Source organism: Xiphophorus couchianus, chromosome 22 (genome assembly GCF_001444195.1).
Source record: "Xiphophorus couchianus chromosome 22, X_couchianus-1.0, whole genome shotgun sequence".
NCBI lineage: Eukaryota > Metazoa > Chordata > Actinopteri > Cyprinodontiformes > Poeciliidae > Xiphophorus > Xiphophorus couchianus.
Genome location: NC_040249.1, coordinates 12,813,031 through 12,830,799, shown reverse-complemented (window position 1 = coordinate 12,830,799; position 17,769 = coordinate 12,813,031). Strand labels below are relative to the sequence as shown.

At 36.5% G+C, this 17,769-nt stretch overlaps 2 protein-coding genes across 4 annotated transcripts; both read right to left on the bottom strand.

Moving 5' to 3' along the window:
• Window positions 1-479: 479 nt before the first annotated feature.
• ubtd1a (ubiquitin domain containing 1a) lies at window positions 480-12,108 on the bottom strand. Of its 2 annotated transcripts, XM_028006709.1 has the most exons (5): window positions 10,265-12,108; window positions 9,755-9,841; window positions 2,618-2,845; window positions 2,122-2,307; window positions 480-1,309 (listed from the first exon to the last, which is right to left on the bottom strand). In XM_028006709.1, exons 1-5 carry the CDS (start codon window positions 10,314-10,316, stop codon window positions 1,095-1,097), a joined length of 768 nt encoding a protein of 255 aa, XP_027862510.1. In that variant the 5' UTR covers window positions 10,317-12,108; the 3' UTR covers window positions 480-1,094. The 2 variants fall into 2 exon arrangements, with proteins under 2 accessions (XP_027862510.1, XP_027862511.1); XM_028006710.1 differs by lacking the exons at window positions 9,755-9,841; window positions 10,265-12,108 and adding an exon at window positions 6,995-7,420.
• A 138-nt stretch (window positions 12,109-12,246) lies between these two features.
• zdhhc16a (zDHHC palmitoyltransferase 16a) lies at window positions 12,247-17,642 on the bottom strand. 2 transcript variants are annotated; one of them, XM_028006707.1, is made up of 11 exons: window positions 17,490-17,642; window positions 16,208-16,465; window positions 15,516-15,710; window positions 15,327-15,415; window positions 14,778-14,806; window positions 14,535-14,668; window positions 14,310-14,393; window positions 14,120-14,205; window positions 13,771-13,894; window positions 12,917-12,987; window positions 12,247-12,823 (listed from the first exon to the last, which is right to left on the bottom strand). In XM_028006707.1, exons 2-11 carry the CDS (start codon window positions 16,439-16,441, stop codon window positions 12,721-12,723), a joined length of 1,149 nt encoding a protein of 382 aa, XP_027862508.1. In that variant the 5' UTR covers window positions 16,442-16,465; window positions 17,490-17,642; the 3' UTR covers window positions 12,247-12,720. The 2 variants fall into 2 exon arrangements, with proteins under 2 accessions (XP_027862508.1, XP_027862507.1); XM_028006706.1 differs by lacking the exon at window positions 17,490-17,642 and adding an exon at window positions 17,009-17,473.
• Window positions 17,643-17,769: the final 127 nt, after the last annotated feature.

Below are 17,769 nucleotides of genomic sequence, written 5' to 3'. Positions count from 1 at the left end.
GATGGCGCTGTTCACTACAAACAGCCCTCCGTCCTATTTGTGCAGCTATGATTTCTGTTACAGCCATTCAGACAACTTACAAACTAATAAGTTCCACTTTGTTTTTGCAGGTGTTCCAGCCCAGGAATTGATTCCTAACAATTTCTCTGGATGTCTTGGTTTTTCCTCAGAAATACTGTGTTTAATCCCAACCAGCAAGTTTTCGGTTTGACCAAGCAGCGACTAGACTGGTGGCTTCGTAATGTTAATAACGTTGGTGTGAAACAAAGATGTTGCTGAATTATTGATATTTTTGAGGTTGTTGTTTTTCTTGAAATATGAATTTTAAGGGCATTTTATTCTTCAGCACAAGGCAGAATGGCCCTTCAATGTATTAAAAGGTGATCTATGACACAAAGATTTTCCCGATTTTTTGGACTGACAAAAAGGAAAGATGAAAACATTCAGTCAATATGAAATAAATTCCCAAAAGAAAGAGATGAGTTTAAATTCATAACATTTATTAAATGACATTACAGTGTGCATAATTGTAGACAGAAAGCTATTGCATGTTTGTACAGTTGTTTGAAATGATGAACTAAAAAAACAAATCTGTTCATCTCTTTCTACCTTACAAAAGGTTCCTTTATTATATTCAGTGTCTAGTCAAAATGTGCTGTTCACACAATGAAATGGACAAAAAAAATGTATCTGATGTTTACAATTAGAAATACTCATCTATTTGTCACAAGAGAAAAAAGGAGAGTAGATTTTCCTTATTTGCTCTCCTTAGGTGAGCTGCATTTAATTCATCAACAAGCATAAGTACAAACAAACAAGACGAGGAGAGGAACCCATGTAAACAATAGAGCTGCAAGTCAAGATCTTCAGAAACAGACAGACACTGGGAGGTGCATCTTAGGGCGCTATTATCACCTAAAGTGTTTCAGTGCTTTTCAGTAATATCTCTTTATTTGGAAAAAAGGGAAAAATAGAAAAAGGAACGATATAAAAGCAATAATTTATTATATAAAATGTACATAAAATTTCCCTGCTGGAAACCTGCTCCTGTTTCTGAAGCCTTATCTGGCACATCCTTTTCTGATCTTCATCCCTCAGTTGGGTATGACCAAAGGATTTATGTTGACGATCACTTGGACGACATAGTCCTTTTGGATCTTGGCATCTTGGAGGCGAGTCTTGTCCGTCAGAAGCTTCCCAGAGAAGAACCACCGCTGGCGGATGACCTCAATGTCCTCCTGTTTTTCCAACTGTTTCTTCAGCAGGGCGATGGAGTCCGCCAGGCTGGCTGTCAGACGCACATCCTTCCCTGAAACAGGAATGTGCTGCGTTAGATATTTAAATGCTTCCAGACAGAGTTGAGGCCAAATTATTGTCAATTTTATATTTATTCTCAATTTTGTCTTGTTTTTGGTAATTTATGACTATCCGAAAATAATTTAGGATTGCTAACTACAAGAATAATGAAAGAGAACATTGTGAAGTTACTTCAAATTCAAAATTTTATCTTAATTTCCAATATTTTTCTTTTTATTAAGCTGTGACTGAGGTCAGATGTTTTGGGTTCTACATGCATCTAATCAGGTTTGTGGGCCACTTTGCTCACACACACCTTTTCATCATTGATTGTAAGCTTTTTATGAGACTTAGATCTACTGCAAAACATTAACTTTGTTGCCTTAGTTAACCACTTTATAACTATAGAGGCATGGGTAACACTTTATTTGACAGGGTGTGCATAACACTAACATGACACTGTCATAAACATGACATAACACCTGTTATGACATGAAGAATGTTCATGTTCATAACACATTAGCCACAAAATTGAGGCTTTTTTACAAATCACTCTTCCAAATGGACAATGACCTTAATCATGCATCAGTAACAATCTTGGTGTATGTAAACTTATTAAAAAATATGTGTCTCTCACTCTCTGATTATCCCAGTATTTAGCATATAAATAATTTTCACAATCCTAACCTAAACCAGGAAAGGTTTAATCTGACTTGATGAATGAACAAATGTGCAAGCTTCTAGGAGAGAGAGGCTGCAAACTATTGTATCTAAATATCTGGTTTCATCTGCGATTCTCCACTTTTAAACATCTGGCGGTGTTACCTGTTGATAATCGCACCCGCAGCTGGAACTCCTCTCGAGACGGTGGAGGTTGAGCTTGTTTTTGTGCACTTTCAGACAGTTTGCTGTCGCCAGACGTCTCAGTGATCAGGTTGATAGGTGGCGCTAAAGTGTACGCTGGGAGCTGGTAGCGGTTTCCCAGTTCATCATAGCTCTCCGTGAGAGATCCTGCAGGGGAAAGGACACCCAAATAAGTGCCCACTTCTCAAAAGCCTTCAAAGATTAGAGATAAATACTCTCCTCTGAGGGAGCATGCTGTGCTTTATCCCAGAGCTCTGGGTGTATCTGTCTTTAATGGTCACGCAGCACTATTACATAATCCCAACAGTAATCTCTTACAAATAAGTCATTGGATTCTGCAAACCACTCTATGGCATTGAGAGAATTACTATTCAATCAGTGCGTTCCAGCACATCTAAAGCTTAGATATGTGTGATATGTTTTCACATAGGAAACGGATTGTGTCAGCGTTTTATACCGTGTGGCAGAGTGATGCAGGCTCCATCCACTATAGCCTGGGCCAGCTCCAGGTCATTGCACTCCAGAGCCAGGGCTGCTGCTCTCAGTGCATCCCAGATCTCTTTTCGTCCGTCAAAGGCAGGAGCTGTATCCCAAAACTCGTCTCTCTTGCTCCTCAGCTGGCCCTCTGTCATCGGGTACTCGCTCTTCCATTTAGGACGGTCTTTCTTAAGAGGCTCATTGCGTGCTATAAAAGAGAAATTACAAAAAGATTGTTGCTTCTATCTACAAATGGCTTGTAATCTACAATGCTTTTTTGGAGGGTTTATGTTAAAGACCAACAAAGAGTATGAGTAGTGAAGTGGAAGCAAAAGTGGAAGCACATCTTTCAAAATCCTTTACATCTGAGAAGTCTAAGAGACATATATATTCAGCACAGTTTCCTTCAATACCCATAAACTAACCTTCAGAAGCCACCTAATTTGTAAATAGTCAATGTGTCTGTGATTTAATCTCGGCATAAATCAAGTTGCACGCCCATTGCCTCACAGGTTTGTTCGAAAACATTAGTGAACAAATAAAAAAGTTAACATTTAACGAGCAACACAGCAGACAAGTCAATTATAAAGTTGAGTCAATATCCAAAACTTTGAACATTTAATGGAGTACTGCTCAATCTATCATCTGAAAATGAAAAAAGGATTGCACAACTGCAAACCTTCCAAGACCAGTTGCAAGATGAAAGCTGTTGCTGAAAGAAAGTTTCAAGTTTTCCACAAGCATTTGCAGTTTGTCACAAACTGCTTGACCAAAATCAGACCAAAATCAAACGGTTGGCCTCTATGCAAAACAGAACCCTGTATATCATCCTCAACACACCAACCACACAGTGAAGCATGGTGTCGGTAAAATAATGGTGAGGAGTTGCTTTTCTTCAGCAAGGACAGACAAGATGGTCTCAGTTGATAGGAAGATACTATAGATAGAAGAAGCTGCAAAAAACTTCTTCATCGTTGCTGTTCGTCCAATTACTTGAACTATTTTGCAAGAGAATGGGCAAAAAAAATATTATTTTAAAAATTTAATGAAGGTAGTAACAAACCCAAAGAGCAGCAGCAGTAAATGCAATGACACTTAAATCTAAAAAGTATTCACTCAGGAAGGGATTAATTCAAATGCATACCACATCTACAATTATACACTTTGTTGTGTTGCTCTGTCACATAAAAACCCAATAAAATATATGTAAGTTGGTGGTAGTAATTTAACAAAATTATCAACAAGAATAAATACTTTTGCACAGCTCTGTACTTCTTATCAAGAATGTTAATGTCAATGAAGTCGCAAACCTCCAAGAAAAAATGCTTAGTGTGGCGATAGCTGCCATGTTGACCCACGTCATGGCTGATCTAAAAACGGCTAAGCTCTTTTCCATTACCTCTGGCGCCACTGAGCATTAGGTAATGTTTTTATTTTGCTCTGATGTCCTAGGTAGAGTTGTTTGTCCTAAGCTTTTGTTTCCGATTGGGAAAGCCACATAAATATGCAATTTATCTCTGATGTTACATTAAAGCAACGTATTATAAGCAGAATACACTTTTGTAATAACATAAAAGAGAATGCTCTGGGGGATGTATTAGCAACACGAAATGGATTAAGTGCAGTATAAAAATTGTACAGTGCATACTTAGTCAAACAAAAATAATTCTGTGGTTATTTTAACACATAATAAATGATATGATATATTAAGTTTTCTTTTCCAGAGGCACATTACCATAAAAAATCTGGAATTGTCAGTGCAGCTTGTGCAGGATTGCAACACCTTAATATAAAGCATATCTGCTATACAAAATTACCCACAAAGTTGGTTTGATTCACTGCTAGAGGAAAATCAAACTTGTTATTTTTAGCACAGTGGATTATTGCAGTTGCTAGTAACAGAGACTGTACTGTACATGTGCATGGACACACAGAGACACACAGCAATGGATTATAGGCTGTAATCAGGTTCCACATAACAGGATTTATCTGCCACTATCCCATTGGGCATCGGATGAGATGAGCATTCTTTGACCAATGAGAACCAGTGAAACAAAAATAAAAAACGTTTGTAACAGCCTGCATAGAAACGCAAACCCACTAGACAGAGCTAGACAGGAGAAAAATTATGTTTTAATCTGTTGACTTATATATATATATATATATATATACGTGTTTTATCTGCTCTGAGACTGTTTTTTGTTTGTTTTAGTTCTTTTTTTTTTTAGTAGAGCGGAATTTAAATAACATATAACTTACATAACATATATTTATATAACACACTAACTTCCAAATTCACCAGTATGGACACCAAAGATAATGTTTGTGACACTTGGAATAAGACCAGCTTGTAAATATTTGTCTTAAGGTTGCATGTAGGGAAGTACAGAAGTGTAATTGTAACACAGCAATGATTCTTTAAGGTTTTGTTACCACATTTGTACAGCAGTAAAGTAACTGCTGTTAGGATTGAATTCATACACATATTTTGTTGGAAACAAAACTAATCAACAGCCTTTCCGTTTAAAATAACTTCACACTTTTGTAAAAATTTACTTATGCTCTGTTATCATATGAATGCCTACAAACAAAGATGGTTTATTTTTATGGATGACTTTGATGAGTAGAAGCAGACATTTACACAACAATGTCTAGCCTAAATAAACCGTCTGATTGCATCTTGCATGAAATGTGTGCACTTCTAATCTAATTCATATTCTAATGCAGTATTTAGCACTGCTGCTATCACAAAGTATGTGGCATTGTAAAGACATCAGTGAAGGGTGCAGAAATTGCAGGATTCAGTTTGCAAATTTATTTAATCGCAAAATCAACTGTTTTAGTGCATATTAGTGTCATGAAGACCAATCCATAACTTTTATACAGAGTTTCGTTAAGTTAATGAGTCGTCTTTTCAATTTGGCTTTTTTAATGAAAACACAGCCAAAATTAAATGCAAGTTCAAATAATTTTTCTGAGTAATTATCAGATGGTGACAATAGTTATACCTTAAACATCCAATGAGAAGCAGCTTTAAAATTAGTGTGGAAAGAAAAAAAGAATCTTCTCTTAGCTGAATAACCAACATTTTAAAAAATATTATCTAACTCGAATTATATATTTACTCGCGGTGCACACTTTGATGATTGGGAGAGCCACACAAATATGTAATTTATCTCAAATTGCAGACATCATCAAAAATATTATCTCAAATTGCAGACATCATCAAAAATATTACCATTTGTAATATCGAAAAAGGGTTGCTTGGATCCAGTATGTGGTAGGATATCATATTTCAAGAGCCTGGCATGCAAATTATGCTTCCAGTTAACACATCAGGACTGCTGGATGGACATTTCCTTGATGGATATTTTTAGTGACCGAGATGCTAAGGCTCACAAGGAAAATGTGGGTGAATGGTAATTTAACTCTTTACAATATCTAGCAATAGCAGAGAGATAAATGTGTTCCTAATGTGGTGCAGTCTAATTTTGGCTTTGGTTTATTTGAATTAGTAGAGGGATGTAATAACCTGTCAGAGCCAGATGTTAAGTTTCGAGGTCCTGAAATCAAATTAAGATTGCCTATTGAATTGCAAGTCTATGACAGCATCTGAAGTCTGGTGAATAATATATGTAATAATATTTGTAATATAAAAAATTACAAATATCACAAAATTACAAAAACAAATGCTCGTAATCTATAAATAAAAATATATAGATATGTCTTTGAAATTATGATGTTAGCTTTTTATTGCCAGGTGTTTTGTAATCTTATGCGAGACAGCTGTGATATAATTAAAGCTTTCTTAATTAAATTTCAATACTTATGCACAATTTCAGATTTTAAGAATTTGATAAAAACTAAAAGCTGAAAATACTGAAAACACACCTGGATATATTTATGTTTGATCTGCTAAGCAACTTGGATTGACATGATAGTTTTGCAGCCATCACTGTGACCCTTTAAATTAATAATCCATGAATGGGTTGGATATTCCTACGAGGGTATGCATTTAATAATTCAATGTATTATGGGGATTTTCTTTTTTTAAAAGCTAAAACTAATAAAGATTGAATTAAATACAATTAAAGGACCTGCAGTTCATTTCCTTCTTTCATGATTTTTATTCAGTTAAATGGTTAAAATGAGAGACATGAGGTGAAACCTCAAGGCAAACTGGAAATCTGTGAGGACAATTTAGATTTGTGGATCAGTGTCTTTAAATGTATGAAACATACGACAACACACAATAAACCAAAGAGGCTTTCTACAAAACTGATCTCAAAAACAGCAGCAACATTCACATATAGCCCATTAGCTAGATTGACCTGAAAATAAAATAATCCATACTTACTTCTGAGCAAAATCTTTAAGGGTGCATTTGGAGCATGATAATAGTTGCATTCCCTCGAGTTAGGAACTCCCATTGCTGTCTTTTTGTCTGCGCTTTGCTGAGAATCAAGCTTCTGTTCATCAAAAACTTCACAAAACGAGCCACAGAGCTTGACCTCAAAGAAGGTGGAGAATCCCCTCTGCGTCCGCTGAATAATGCTGATCCGCCTGATCTAGTTCATCTCAAAGAGCCAACTGAGATTCAGAGCTCATTTGCCTGCAGGTACACTTCTCCAGTTGCTTAAAAATGTCACCACCTTCTCCTATTTTAACCCTTCTAATAAAAACATATGACCCCATAGATACCAGGTGAGCAATTAATTGAAACTCGTTCAGTGTAATTCGGAGAAAGATTCTCGTGTCCTCACAAGCAGGTAGCTGCTTTACCTTTACACAAGAGGCCTAATCCTCTGAGCTCTATTTAAAGACAGGATGGAAATACCCAAGGCAACATACTAAAGCTATTAACAAGCTATTAACTCCAGTCTGCTGGAAGAAAAAGATGTTGTGCTACCCGGAATTTCTCCAAGTGACTTTATTCACAGAAAGGACAGTGAGATGGTTCATTACACCGCTTGTGTATCAACATTTGTCCAAAATTCAAGTTGATGAATCAATTCAAGAAAGACTAACATGGAAATGCCATTTTAACATACAATTCAGGCAGAGTGGGGAAATTCTCTGCTGCTATTGCATTTAAACGTGTACTCCACATCCATCTTCCACATAGGTTAATATTTCAAAAATACTAGATTAACGAGTGTCGGATCATCGGTACAGATTAGATACAGGACTAAAAGATAAGGCTTAAGAGGTTCAAGAGATATCTGCAGACTGAAAATGACCTCCAAACAGCAGCGGGATGAAAAGACCTCATCACACTAACTGTTAAGAAGAACTGCATGAATCTTAAAAGTGTGATGACGTTTTAATGCCATTTTCAAAGCGTTCTGTGACGTTGAGTGATGTTTACATGTAGTACTGTATTTAAGCAGTCCTTTGCAATTGCAATATTGCACACGCAGCTGCAATGCGATATATTGTGCAGCGCTAGCAATTTCATTTCTATGAGGTATTAAAATATTAAATAATTCATATAGATTTATTAAGATATTACTTATTCATTTTTTAGCTGTATGGTAGCAAAAAATTACAAGGAAATTTGAGCACAATAATCAAACTGCACAAGGTCAAAAAGCAAGAATTATGTATTGTGCTTGGTGGGCACCCAAAAACAACCTTTGAGATAAGAATTACAACGAATAAACATATTTTCCAGTGGTTTTCAAACTACAGTACAAGTAGCAATCATAGCACTAGGACTCTCATTGGTGGTATGCTAAGGAAATGCTAAAATCATTAATTTATTGTATAAATCAATGAACAACTCAAAAACTGTGATGTAGGACTAATGAGTGCAAACAGTAAAAAAGATTCGTTGTCATTGAAGCAGGTTGATTTCTGTATCACCCAAAGATAACTCACAAAGAAAACACATAAAATACAATGCTGTGTTTCATATACCTCTGAAGTTGGGAAATTGATGTAAGAATAACGTTACACCCATCATAACTGTGGCAGCAAGTCAGAAAATCATCAGGACCTGCTAGTTTATGTGTTTGTCTTACTAAAATTACAAAAAATAAGCTAATTACAATTCCTTTCACAGCATTTTAGACTATACTCATAAAATGTAAATTTTCAGGAGGTTGTGTTTAAATTGTCTTTTGTTTTGTTTTTGTTTGCAGTTAGAAGTACGTTTTAACTGCAGCAGCCATGTTGGATTTTTAGGTCAGTGTTTGAGGTCAGTGAAAACTTCTAACTTTGGAGGACAACATTTTTTTTTTATTTTTCTAACTTGGAAGCAAAACATTCAACTTATATGTAACAAAAAAACTGCGTATTTGAACTGCAACCTTCAACTAACTGTGCAGAGCAAATAGATAAAAAACTCATTTTAATACATTGGTTTGTGTCAGCTTTTATGACAAACTCAGCCTTTTACTGACAAAGATTCACTTAGTATAATTTATTACTAAGGTGGCACTTGCTACACAAATCTGAGTACTAGCGACTTAGTATTTAACACATTTTGAAAACTAATCCATAAAAACAAACATAGGTTGAAAGGCCAAATGTAGTTGATTGGATGTTTGTTTTAGTTTTATTGATTATCTTTTCATGTTTAACTTTTTATAGGGGACCATTCATTTCTCCCACCCCAAAAAGTACTTATTTGGCATTAAAACCACTACTGCTATTTATCCTCTGCTAACAACTGAAGTAAGTAAGTTCTGGCAAAAGGTTTTAATGCCAAAAACTGTCAAAGCTAAACTTTTATTCCACTGGAATTTATTTTATTTTCATACAGTTTAGCCAGTGCTTAATTGTTCAGGCCTTCCTCCATATAAGATCTAAGAATGAAAAAGCCAGGTGAATCATAAACTACGGACCACACCCATGTCATATATCTTATTGAAAAATTTTAACTTTATCTCAATCAAAGAACTTAATGTTAATGATTGATGTTTATTACAATAATAGTTCCAGCTGCATAAGTAGATTCTCTATATCTGAGAAGTCCTACTTCACCATGATGCGGACATATATTTTATCTTAGTTACAACATCGTCCAGCAGAATTAAATATGCATTAGCAAGAGCATTATCCCAGGCTCCACATCACTGTAAATAAAGCATTTGAATGTGTTCCAGCTTCTTACCTCCACGTTTTTTAGTCCTGGTGGAGCCATGGGCACTCCCTTGTCCATCCATCCTGCTCCTCCCCACGCAGCCTCCCATCACTGTCCCTGTGTCCCAGAACAAGGAGGAAAATGTAACTATTTAAATCATGTTTGAGTTTTTTAAATGTTACTTTTTACAATAGATATGCTTTTGATTGAACTTTAAAATGGGAGGGAAGAGTGCAAGCAACGAGTAATGATTTTGGGATAAAATGACAGCTCAGCACTGCCTGTTCATGTGAGGTCAGACAAGCTGCTATGTTTGTGTCACGTGTAGTGCCAGCTGATGGGTACACGCGCCTGCACAGCATCATGCCTCTATGCTTCCCATCTTTCATTCATAATTTCAAGAAAAGAAAACTCACTTTAGTTCACTGTTCTTATAAACCGTGCTAAATTAATAGATGCGCTTTTCATTCAATCGAAATATTGTTGTATAAATCGCAGAATATTTACCCTACTATAGATTTAAAATAAAAGACAAATCACCTGAAATCCAGTCTGCTATATTATGCATCCGTCTGCAGTTTGCTTGCCACATCAGAACTTGTTGGCAAACAGAAGTTTATCTCCGGATCTTGACGTGACGTGACGGGTCAGCTGAAGCTGCGAGTCTGCAGGATGACCGACCACAGTGGCAAGAGTGTCGGTGCAGCTCCGGAGATGGATGGGCGCACTGAGTCTCTGAAAAAAAATTTACTTTTTCCCTTTACAAGAATGCAACAAACAAAATCTAAATTTTCTCAGCTGAAAATGAGGCAGGTCCACTCGGGGAGTCCGTTTCCGATCTAACTCAGAATTAATGCTTTAAAGCCCCGCACGCATGCGTGAAACAGGCTCAGTAACACAGCGGAAACGGAGAAGGGACTCCTTCAGAATAACAGCATCTATTGAGGAAAATATAGTCACTGCAAAAGCATTTGCCCTCTTAAGCTTTTGCACAATTCGTTATGATACAACCATAAACTGTACTGTATCTTTAGGTTTTCTATTTAGTAGACCAACACGATTAATAATTGTCAAGCTGAAGGAAGCTTTAACCCAATATGTGTGGCCACCTAAACAGAAGGGCAGACAATGTGAAAAATGACTTGAAACGCAGTCAATAATGCTATGGCAACTTTGGAGGAGCTACAGAGATCCGTGGCTCAGCCAGGAAAATTCTACCTTAATGGAAAGGTAGCAAAAACTAAAGTCACTACCGAGAGCAAGCAATGAAATCTTATTCATTTCTAAAAGAATAGAAATAGGCTTTCTTATATTTTTTTTACTATTCAAGTATTTCTGAGGAGGATCTCAAGACTGACATATTGGTGAACCCAAGTGGAATCTCAAGCCTAACTTTGCAAACTACTGGTGTAAGGGACACAACAAACTAAAGCGCTTTTATCAGACACAAACCAGATGGAACCTTTCAGCTACTTGTAAGAGTCTATGCTGTCAGATAAAAACGTGCTTAGGTTTCTTTCACATCCTCAAGGAAAAAATAACTTGTGTTTACATTTGAATAGGCTTATGTTGTATCTTGGTCTGGGAACAGAGTAATCCCACCAAACTTACCCTCGGCACAGACAGTCAGCTCAGTGGAGCTTATATACTGCTTCATTTAAACTGTATGGTCTCTAAGTTAGTAAAAGGTCCTGTAAGGTGCGGATTGGGTGAAGCTGGAAACACCTGACACTATAAATATCATTAGAAGGTGGATAATGAGGGGTTAGCCAGCAGCTTCAGGGCTTTGCACTCATACACACATGGAGGATTTGTTTGTTTATTTATGTTTGTTTATTTAATTTTCCTTTGGGATTAATAAAGTATTTTTGAAAATGTGCCAAGTTGTTTTGCATAATGAAATGAAACTGAGAAAAAAAATTTCAGTCAACATTCAACTCCAGCTAGATGCTCAAATCAAATATAACACCAACATAAATAATAAAACAGGACAGGTGGGAGGAAAAAACTGTAGGTTCACAATTTGTTCTAAATTCATCTCATTAAGGTTTAGGACAAATTTATGGCTTGAAACACTGACATCTGCTGGAAGATTAAATCCTGTCATCCTTGCAGTTTACAGGCAGATGTGCAGCTGAGACACACAGGATGAGAGTGACAGAATCAGCCTAAAACCATCTTATCTTCATTTTAAAAGGCCTGCACTTTTTTCCTCCAATGGCAATCCCTAAACATTCACAAATTACAAACTAAAAACGCACTAAATCCACAAAATAAATCAAAATGATAAACATCTAAATTGGAAAGGGAGCTACAGTATTTCATAGCTGATCTCTGAGACATAAATAAATAAAACGCAGAGTGAATCAATTGTAATCTCCTCTCATACTAGTACCCAGTTTGGCTTCCCATCAAAACGGTGACGCAACTGGAGCTGAAACAGATCTACATGGTGCAGTAGAGCTAAAAGGCACATTTCTAAAACGTGACCATGTCATACCATACAAAAAAATGAAAAAAGGTTTCTAAAAAAGTAATAAAAATTTATTAACATATGCAAAGTACAGAGAACATCATCGGGGTAGTGTTTGAATGGAATTGAATGCTTTAAGCATGTGTTACCATTTGAGTGGCTTTTGATAAATTAACATGGAAAATACAGGAATAGGAAAACAAAACTGACCCACTTCATTTTCAACTTTAGTGTGTCTCTAAGACATTTTTTTTAAAACACTAAACAAATTGGGGGAAAAAATAGATGAAATATTTTACCTTGAAGATATTTTAACAAATAATTCAGTCAGCATTATTGTAGCTCTGACTCAAGTAGCATCAACTTGCAAGACATATTTATATTGCATAATTCATATGCAGTCCCTGTCTTATTGAGGTAATGGAGGTCAATAGTGCCAAGTGGAGCCACCATGCGAGCCAGCTGGATAAAAATGGGTTGATATAGCACTGATTTCAGGCTACAGGTTTGCTGAAGCAGTCTGTCATACAGGTATCAAGTCCTTTCTAACTGGGAAGATGTCCCACGTCAAGCCGTCACCATATGGTGGGTGGCCGGATGGGAGCAGGACGCGTGTTACCCAGTGGCTAAACACGAGAGAGACAAAGCAAACATTATATCTCTGATCACATACAAGATAAAAACCTGAGCGGTGAGTTTTAAAAACAATGAAAACACACCTTCTTTTCTCCACTCCCAAGAATACTTTCCAGTTGTTCAGCTTGCCATAGTTGAAAGGGTTTCTATAAACCTGACAAATCAATTTAAAAAAAAGAAAGTAGTAGTTAAAAAAAAAAAATCAATAAAAAATAAAGGTTTTATCCAGTTTGAAAAGAAACTTCTTGTATCATTTTACCAATGGCATTATGGGGTTTAAATTGTGTATTATTATCAGATTAACTCAAGCACATTTTTAGGAATTCTTATTAGAAACAGTATTTGTCCCCTTACAGGTCCCTTCTGTTGCTGCTTTTTGTGAAACTTAAAATGTCTTAAATCTCAAGAGCCAAACCGGAGTAAATACAAAATACAATTGCTGATTTCATTAATGACAGGGGGAAAAAAGCAAGCCAATCCAACCTGGCTCTCTATGAATAAGTTATTGTCTCCTAAATCTCTTTGCAACCTTTAACAGACTCATAGATGTCAACAACTTGATTTTGAGTTTGTTCTTGAATTTCTTTAGATCGGGGCATTATGTCTTACTTTAAGATCTTTTAGCACACTTTCACGTTGCCAAACTAGTTCTATTTAAGGGATTTCTTGATCCTACACATCTTGCAGGTATTCAGCCTTAGGTGTGCTAAGTGAAATCTAACTTTGGTTTACCCCACAAAAATGTAGCCAATTATCATTAAATGATTATCTAAATTAGAGTTCAGGTTCAGTATTTTGTATTAACTTAGGTCATCTTGTGTGAAATTCAAATGAGCTCGACAATGGGAAACAATTGCATGTGACAAAAACAATAAAACATAAGAAATCAAGAGGCAAATATAGGGTATATATTTTTAAATTCTGTTTACTTGAATACCTTTCCCCATGCTGCCAGTCTCTGCATTTCCTTCTTGTTAATGTGCCTATCAATGCTTGTCTCCCCTCTGGATATTAGAACTGCGTGCCATACAGTTAGAGCTCCCAGAGCCACGCCCACAGTGCTGCAGAAACAAAATACCTTTTAGTTAATCTACTGCCAAAACAACAAAAGGCATCATCTTCTTGTAATCAAAGTTAAACCACAGCCTGCTGTCAATCTCAAAGTGAAAGTGGTGTTGTATTAGAAGAGTGGAATCAGTTAGAGCAAAGACTTTCTTGTCTATTTTGAGGCTTTTCCCTACATTTAAAGCAGATTATAATTATTGATAAATTAAAACACTTTTTACCTGGTGAGAACCCACATGTAGATGATGCTTTTATGAATCATCCTTTCCTTAAAGGTGTATGAAGGTGCAGGCGTGTGGAAGTTGGTCTTATCAAAACAGACAAAAAGTACAAATGAATCACCAATCAAATGAATAAAGGAACCACTCCTTAGCTTAATCACATTTCTGTGCTCTGTTATTGAGATAATACCTGGCCAGATGGGAGAAGCCCTATAAGAAGTCCCATCCCTGTTACAGGAATCCCTGGCTTTTCCAAATCCAAATGCTTAAACCGCTGAAAGAGAAGTCCGCCCAGATGTGAAAGACAAAAAGGCAGCAAAAAATTAACCTCATTGAAAAGAAGCAAACAAAAAAACAAACTAATTTTAAAAAGTGCAAGGATCACAAGGAGAATGCAGCAGGCCAGCTGTCTGACCTCAAGAGCGTTGTATGCGTCGAGGAACAGGTTTCTGCCGCTGATGCTACAGTAGACACAGCCCAGGGTCATGAAGAGGCAGAAAGAGAAGAAGTAGCGATGGTTAAAATGTCCTATGCAATTATTTAACCAAGCTAGCAGGTGGATATTAAGGAAAACAAAAACAAAACATGCTTTCAGTCTCTAAATAAACTTTCTGATAAAGCTTATACAACCAATTGAGTTAAAAATGACAAAGGATACGGCAATGATGGTCCATTTTCAGAATGCACCTGCAAGGACGACAACAAAAAAAGCACATTTTAGGTACATTTTGGGTACTTTTATAGCAGTCAGTGGTGGCAAGTCCTTTGTTCCAAAGTTGATTCAAAAGCAGCCTCTTCCACAGACAATGGTCTGAAGTACAATTCCAGGAAATAAAACAAAACAAAAAAACAAGAAAAGTTTTATACAAGTTCGGTTACCAAGTTGAACAAATAAAAACTAAGCAAATAAAATATTTTTTTTTAAATCACATAAGAAAAAATGAATACAAATTATGAAAATATAATAATAACAAACAAATAATATAATCTAAATATGATTTTTAAAACTAATTTAAAATAAAACCAATTAAAATAAAATTCTCACAAATGAACTGCAGCACCAGACACTCAACAAGACAAAGTGGAACAACAAAACAAAATGTTCCTTCAAATATTTAGCCATACATATGAATGACTTGTACAAAACAAAAAACATCAGCCACTTAAACGCACTTGATTAAGGTAAGGAGTAAAGACATTCACTCACCTGTTACAGATACCACAGTGGTGTGTTCTTGCTGGTTTAGGCATGATGCACTTTTTACAGACCGACACAAACGGCCTGTCATTTTTTTCCTGCGAGAAAGAGAACATGTAGTATATCTTTAAAGAGCAAAAAAAATGGCAGCACAGTTAAACTGGTTGTTCTGCAGAGAAGCAGATTTTGAGAGCTTACTGTGGGGGGGTACCCTGGGGAGGTCTTAGCAGCTTTGTAGTAGTGAAAAGCGATCATGATGAGATTCCAGTGTCCATAACAAATGTGCCAAGCAATCCATGCAGGGGAGTAAGTGTTTAAGATTAGAGGAAGAAGCACTATGTAGGCTATCACCAAAATGGAGCTGGTCAGAATTACCACCAGACAAACAAACACCTAAAAAAAGAAAGTACAAAAATGGGACAATCAACTACAATTATATGCATCACTGCAAATTTTATCCTTGTTAAAAAAGTATTATTTTTTATAAAGAAAACAATTAATTGACATGCTTAAGGAAGACCCTTAACATTGTGTTTTAGGCTGACCTTTGAAAAGCCATTCTAAAAGTGGTTTCCCAGATTCCTGTTTCAGTAATAATTAAATCAAACATAAGAATGATAAAGCTGGGACACAACAGATTAACATAATGATGTCCAGTTTAAAGGATCATTACAGACCCAATTCAACCTCAATTGCAGTGGGAAAAAGCAGGGAACGTGGAGCGTATGCCAAAACAAAATAAGATGTACAAAATAAGGCTTGTTATCAATATGTCTCCATGTCCAAAACAAGAGATAGACATTTCCAAAACCCTGGAAATGTCTATTTCTTTGCCCTTTCAAGTCAGGGCAAAGAGAAGTCTTCACACACAGTTAAATTTACTCACTCACCAAGCCAAACCAGCGTGTGACATAATCCACAGTCCAAAACACTGGTTCAAAGATGGAGTCAAACACTACATCAGAGTCTGTGAGGGTGTTGAAACAAAGCGACTGCACCAGCAGCCTCATGTAGGCCCATATTTTCCTCAGCCACAGGGGGAGTCTGCTCTTCCCTCGCCTGCTGCAGAATCGTATACGCCCGCTGCGAAGCAGGTTGAGCATGGAACCAGGACTGCACCGCATTCTGCATTTGTGATGAGGAGATACCTGCACAGATAAAGATACAGAGTTAACAGTCTTTAAAACTAAAGTTTTACACAGAAATCAAAACCTTAAAGCCATTAAAGCTGTGATACTTACACAAAACTATTGTAAATTGGTCAATTGTCCTATCATGGCTTTGATCAACGATTGGAGGATCAAATACTAGATTTGTTTAATTTTATATTCATGAAATAAATAAAAGTAATAAAAACTTCCATCATTTTAGTCCATAAACGATTAAACAACACATACTCTTGCAGTTTAATAAATATCTAAAAAAGGATAACCTTTTTGATCATGTGATAAAACCTGTGTCGATGTAAACTCTGCTACTGCAAGAAAAACAGTAGCAAGTCCAAGGTCTACTGCATTTTAAGGCTTTTCACTCATCTTTTCCAGAGGCGCCAGTATGGTGAGGATTTTGTATCTCTGTTGCTTATGATGGCCATGACTCCACAGAGGCTTAACAGGGCTTAAATGATTCTCTGAGAATCAATTACGACCTTGTCTAATATATTTCACAATTTCATTCGGAGCCCAACTTACCACAATTAGGCACATCCAATATTTTAAAGTCAGAGATGAGAAAGATGAGGGACATACAGTTAACTAAAAATAATTCTCAAAAGCGTGTAAAGCATAATTTGTCAAAAAACGGGAGAGGCAGTCCGGCTCGACTGCATTCCCAACAGAGTGGTGTCTGGGTGGAGGATGTTGTTTCTGTGCAGGTGAAAGGGAGAGTCAGTGATCTATTTATTGGACAGCAGATTTCTGTCACCAACACACTCACTTCATCAGTCAATGGCAGGATATTCAACAATGACCCACAAAGTACCTTTAATTGTTTCTTTATGAAAGAATAGTCTGTTGTGCATAATTCATGCAGCCAGTTAACTGTCTCCCTGCGACATAAAATACTCCCAAATCCCTTTTGTCTGGATGTCATAAACAGCTTTTTACCAGTGTGTACTGCTGCGGCTCACACTGACATTTAACGACAATGTTGATAGAAATTTGCAGAACTTACCTGTTATGCAGCAGAAGAATACTCTGAATGAACCTTTAAGGACGACATAGTTAAAGTGAAGATAAAGCGGGCTTGTTGCTATTTAAGTGCCAGAGTGGGTTATCGGACCTGTCGGTAAACGCCGCTGAATCCTGACCTGGAGCTATTGCGCATGTTCTGTAGACTTATTCCGATGCATCATGGTTATCTGAGTCAGGAACTGCGCATTAAACTCACAGCAGATTTTAATTTTCATCACTAATTTTTATTTTTAAATGTTGTCCTTTATCTTTGTAACACT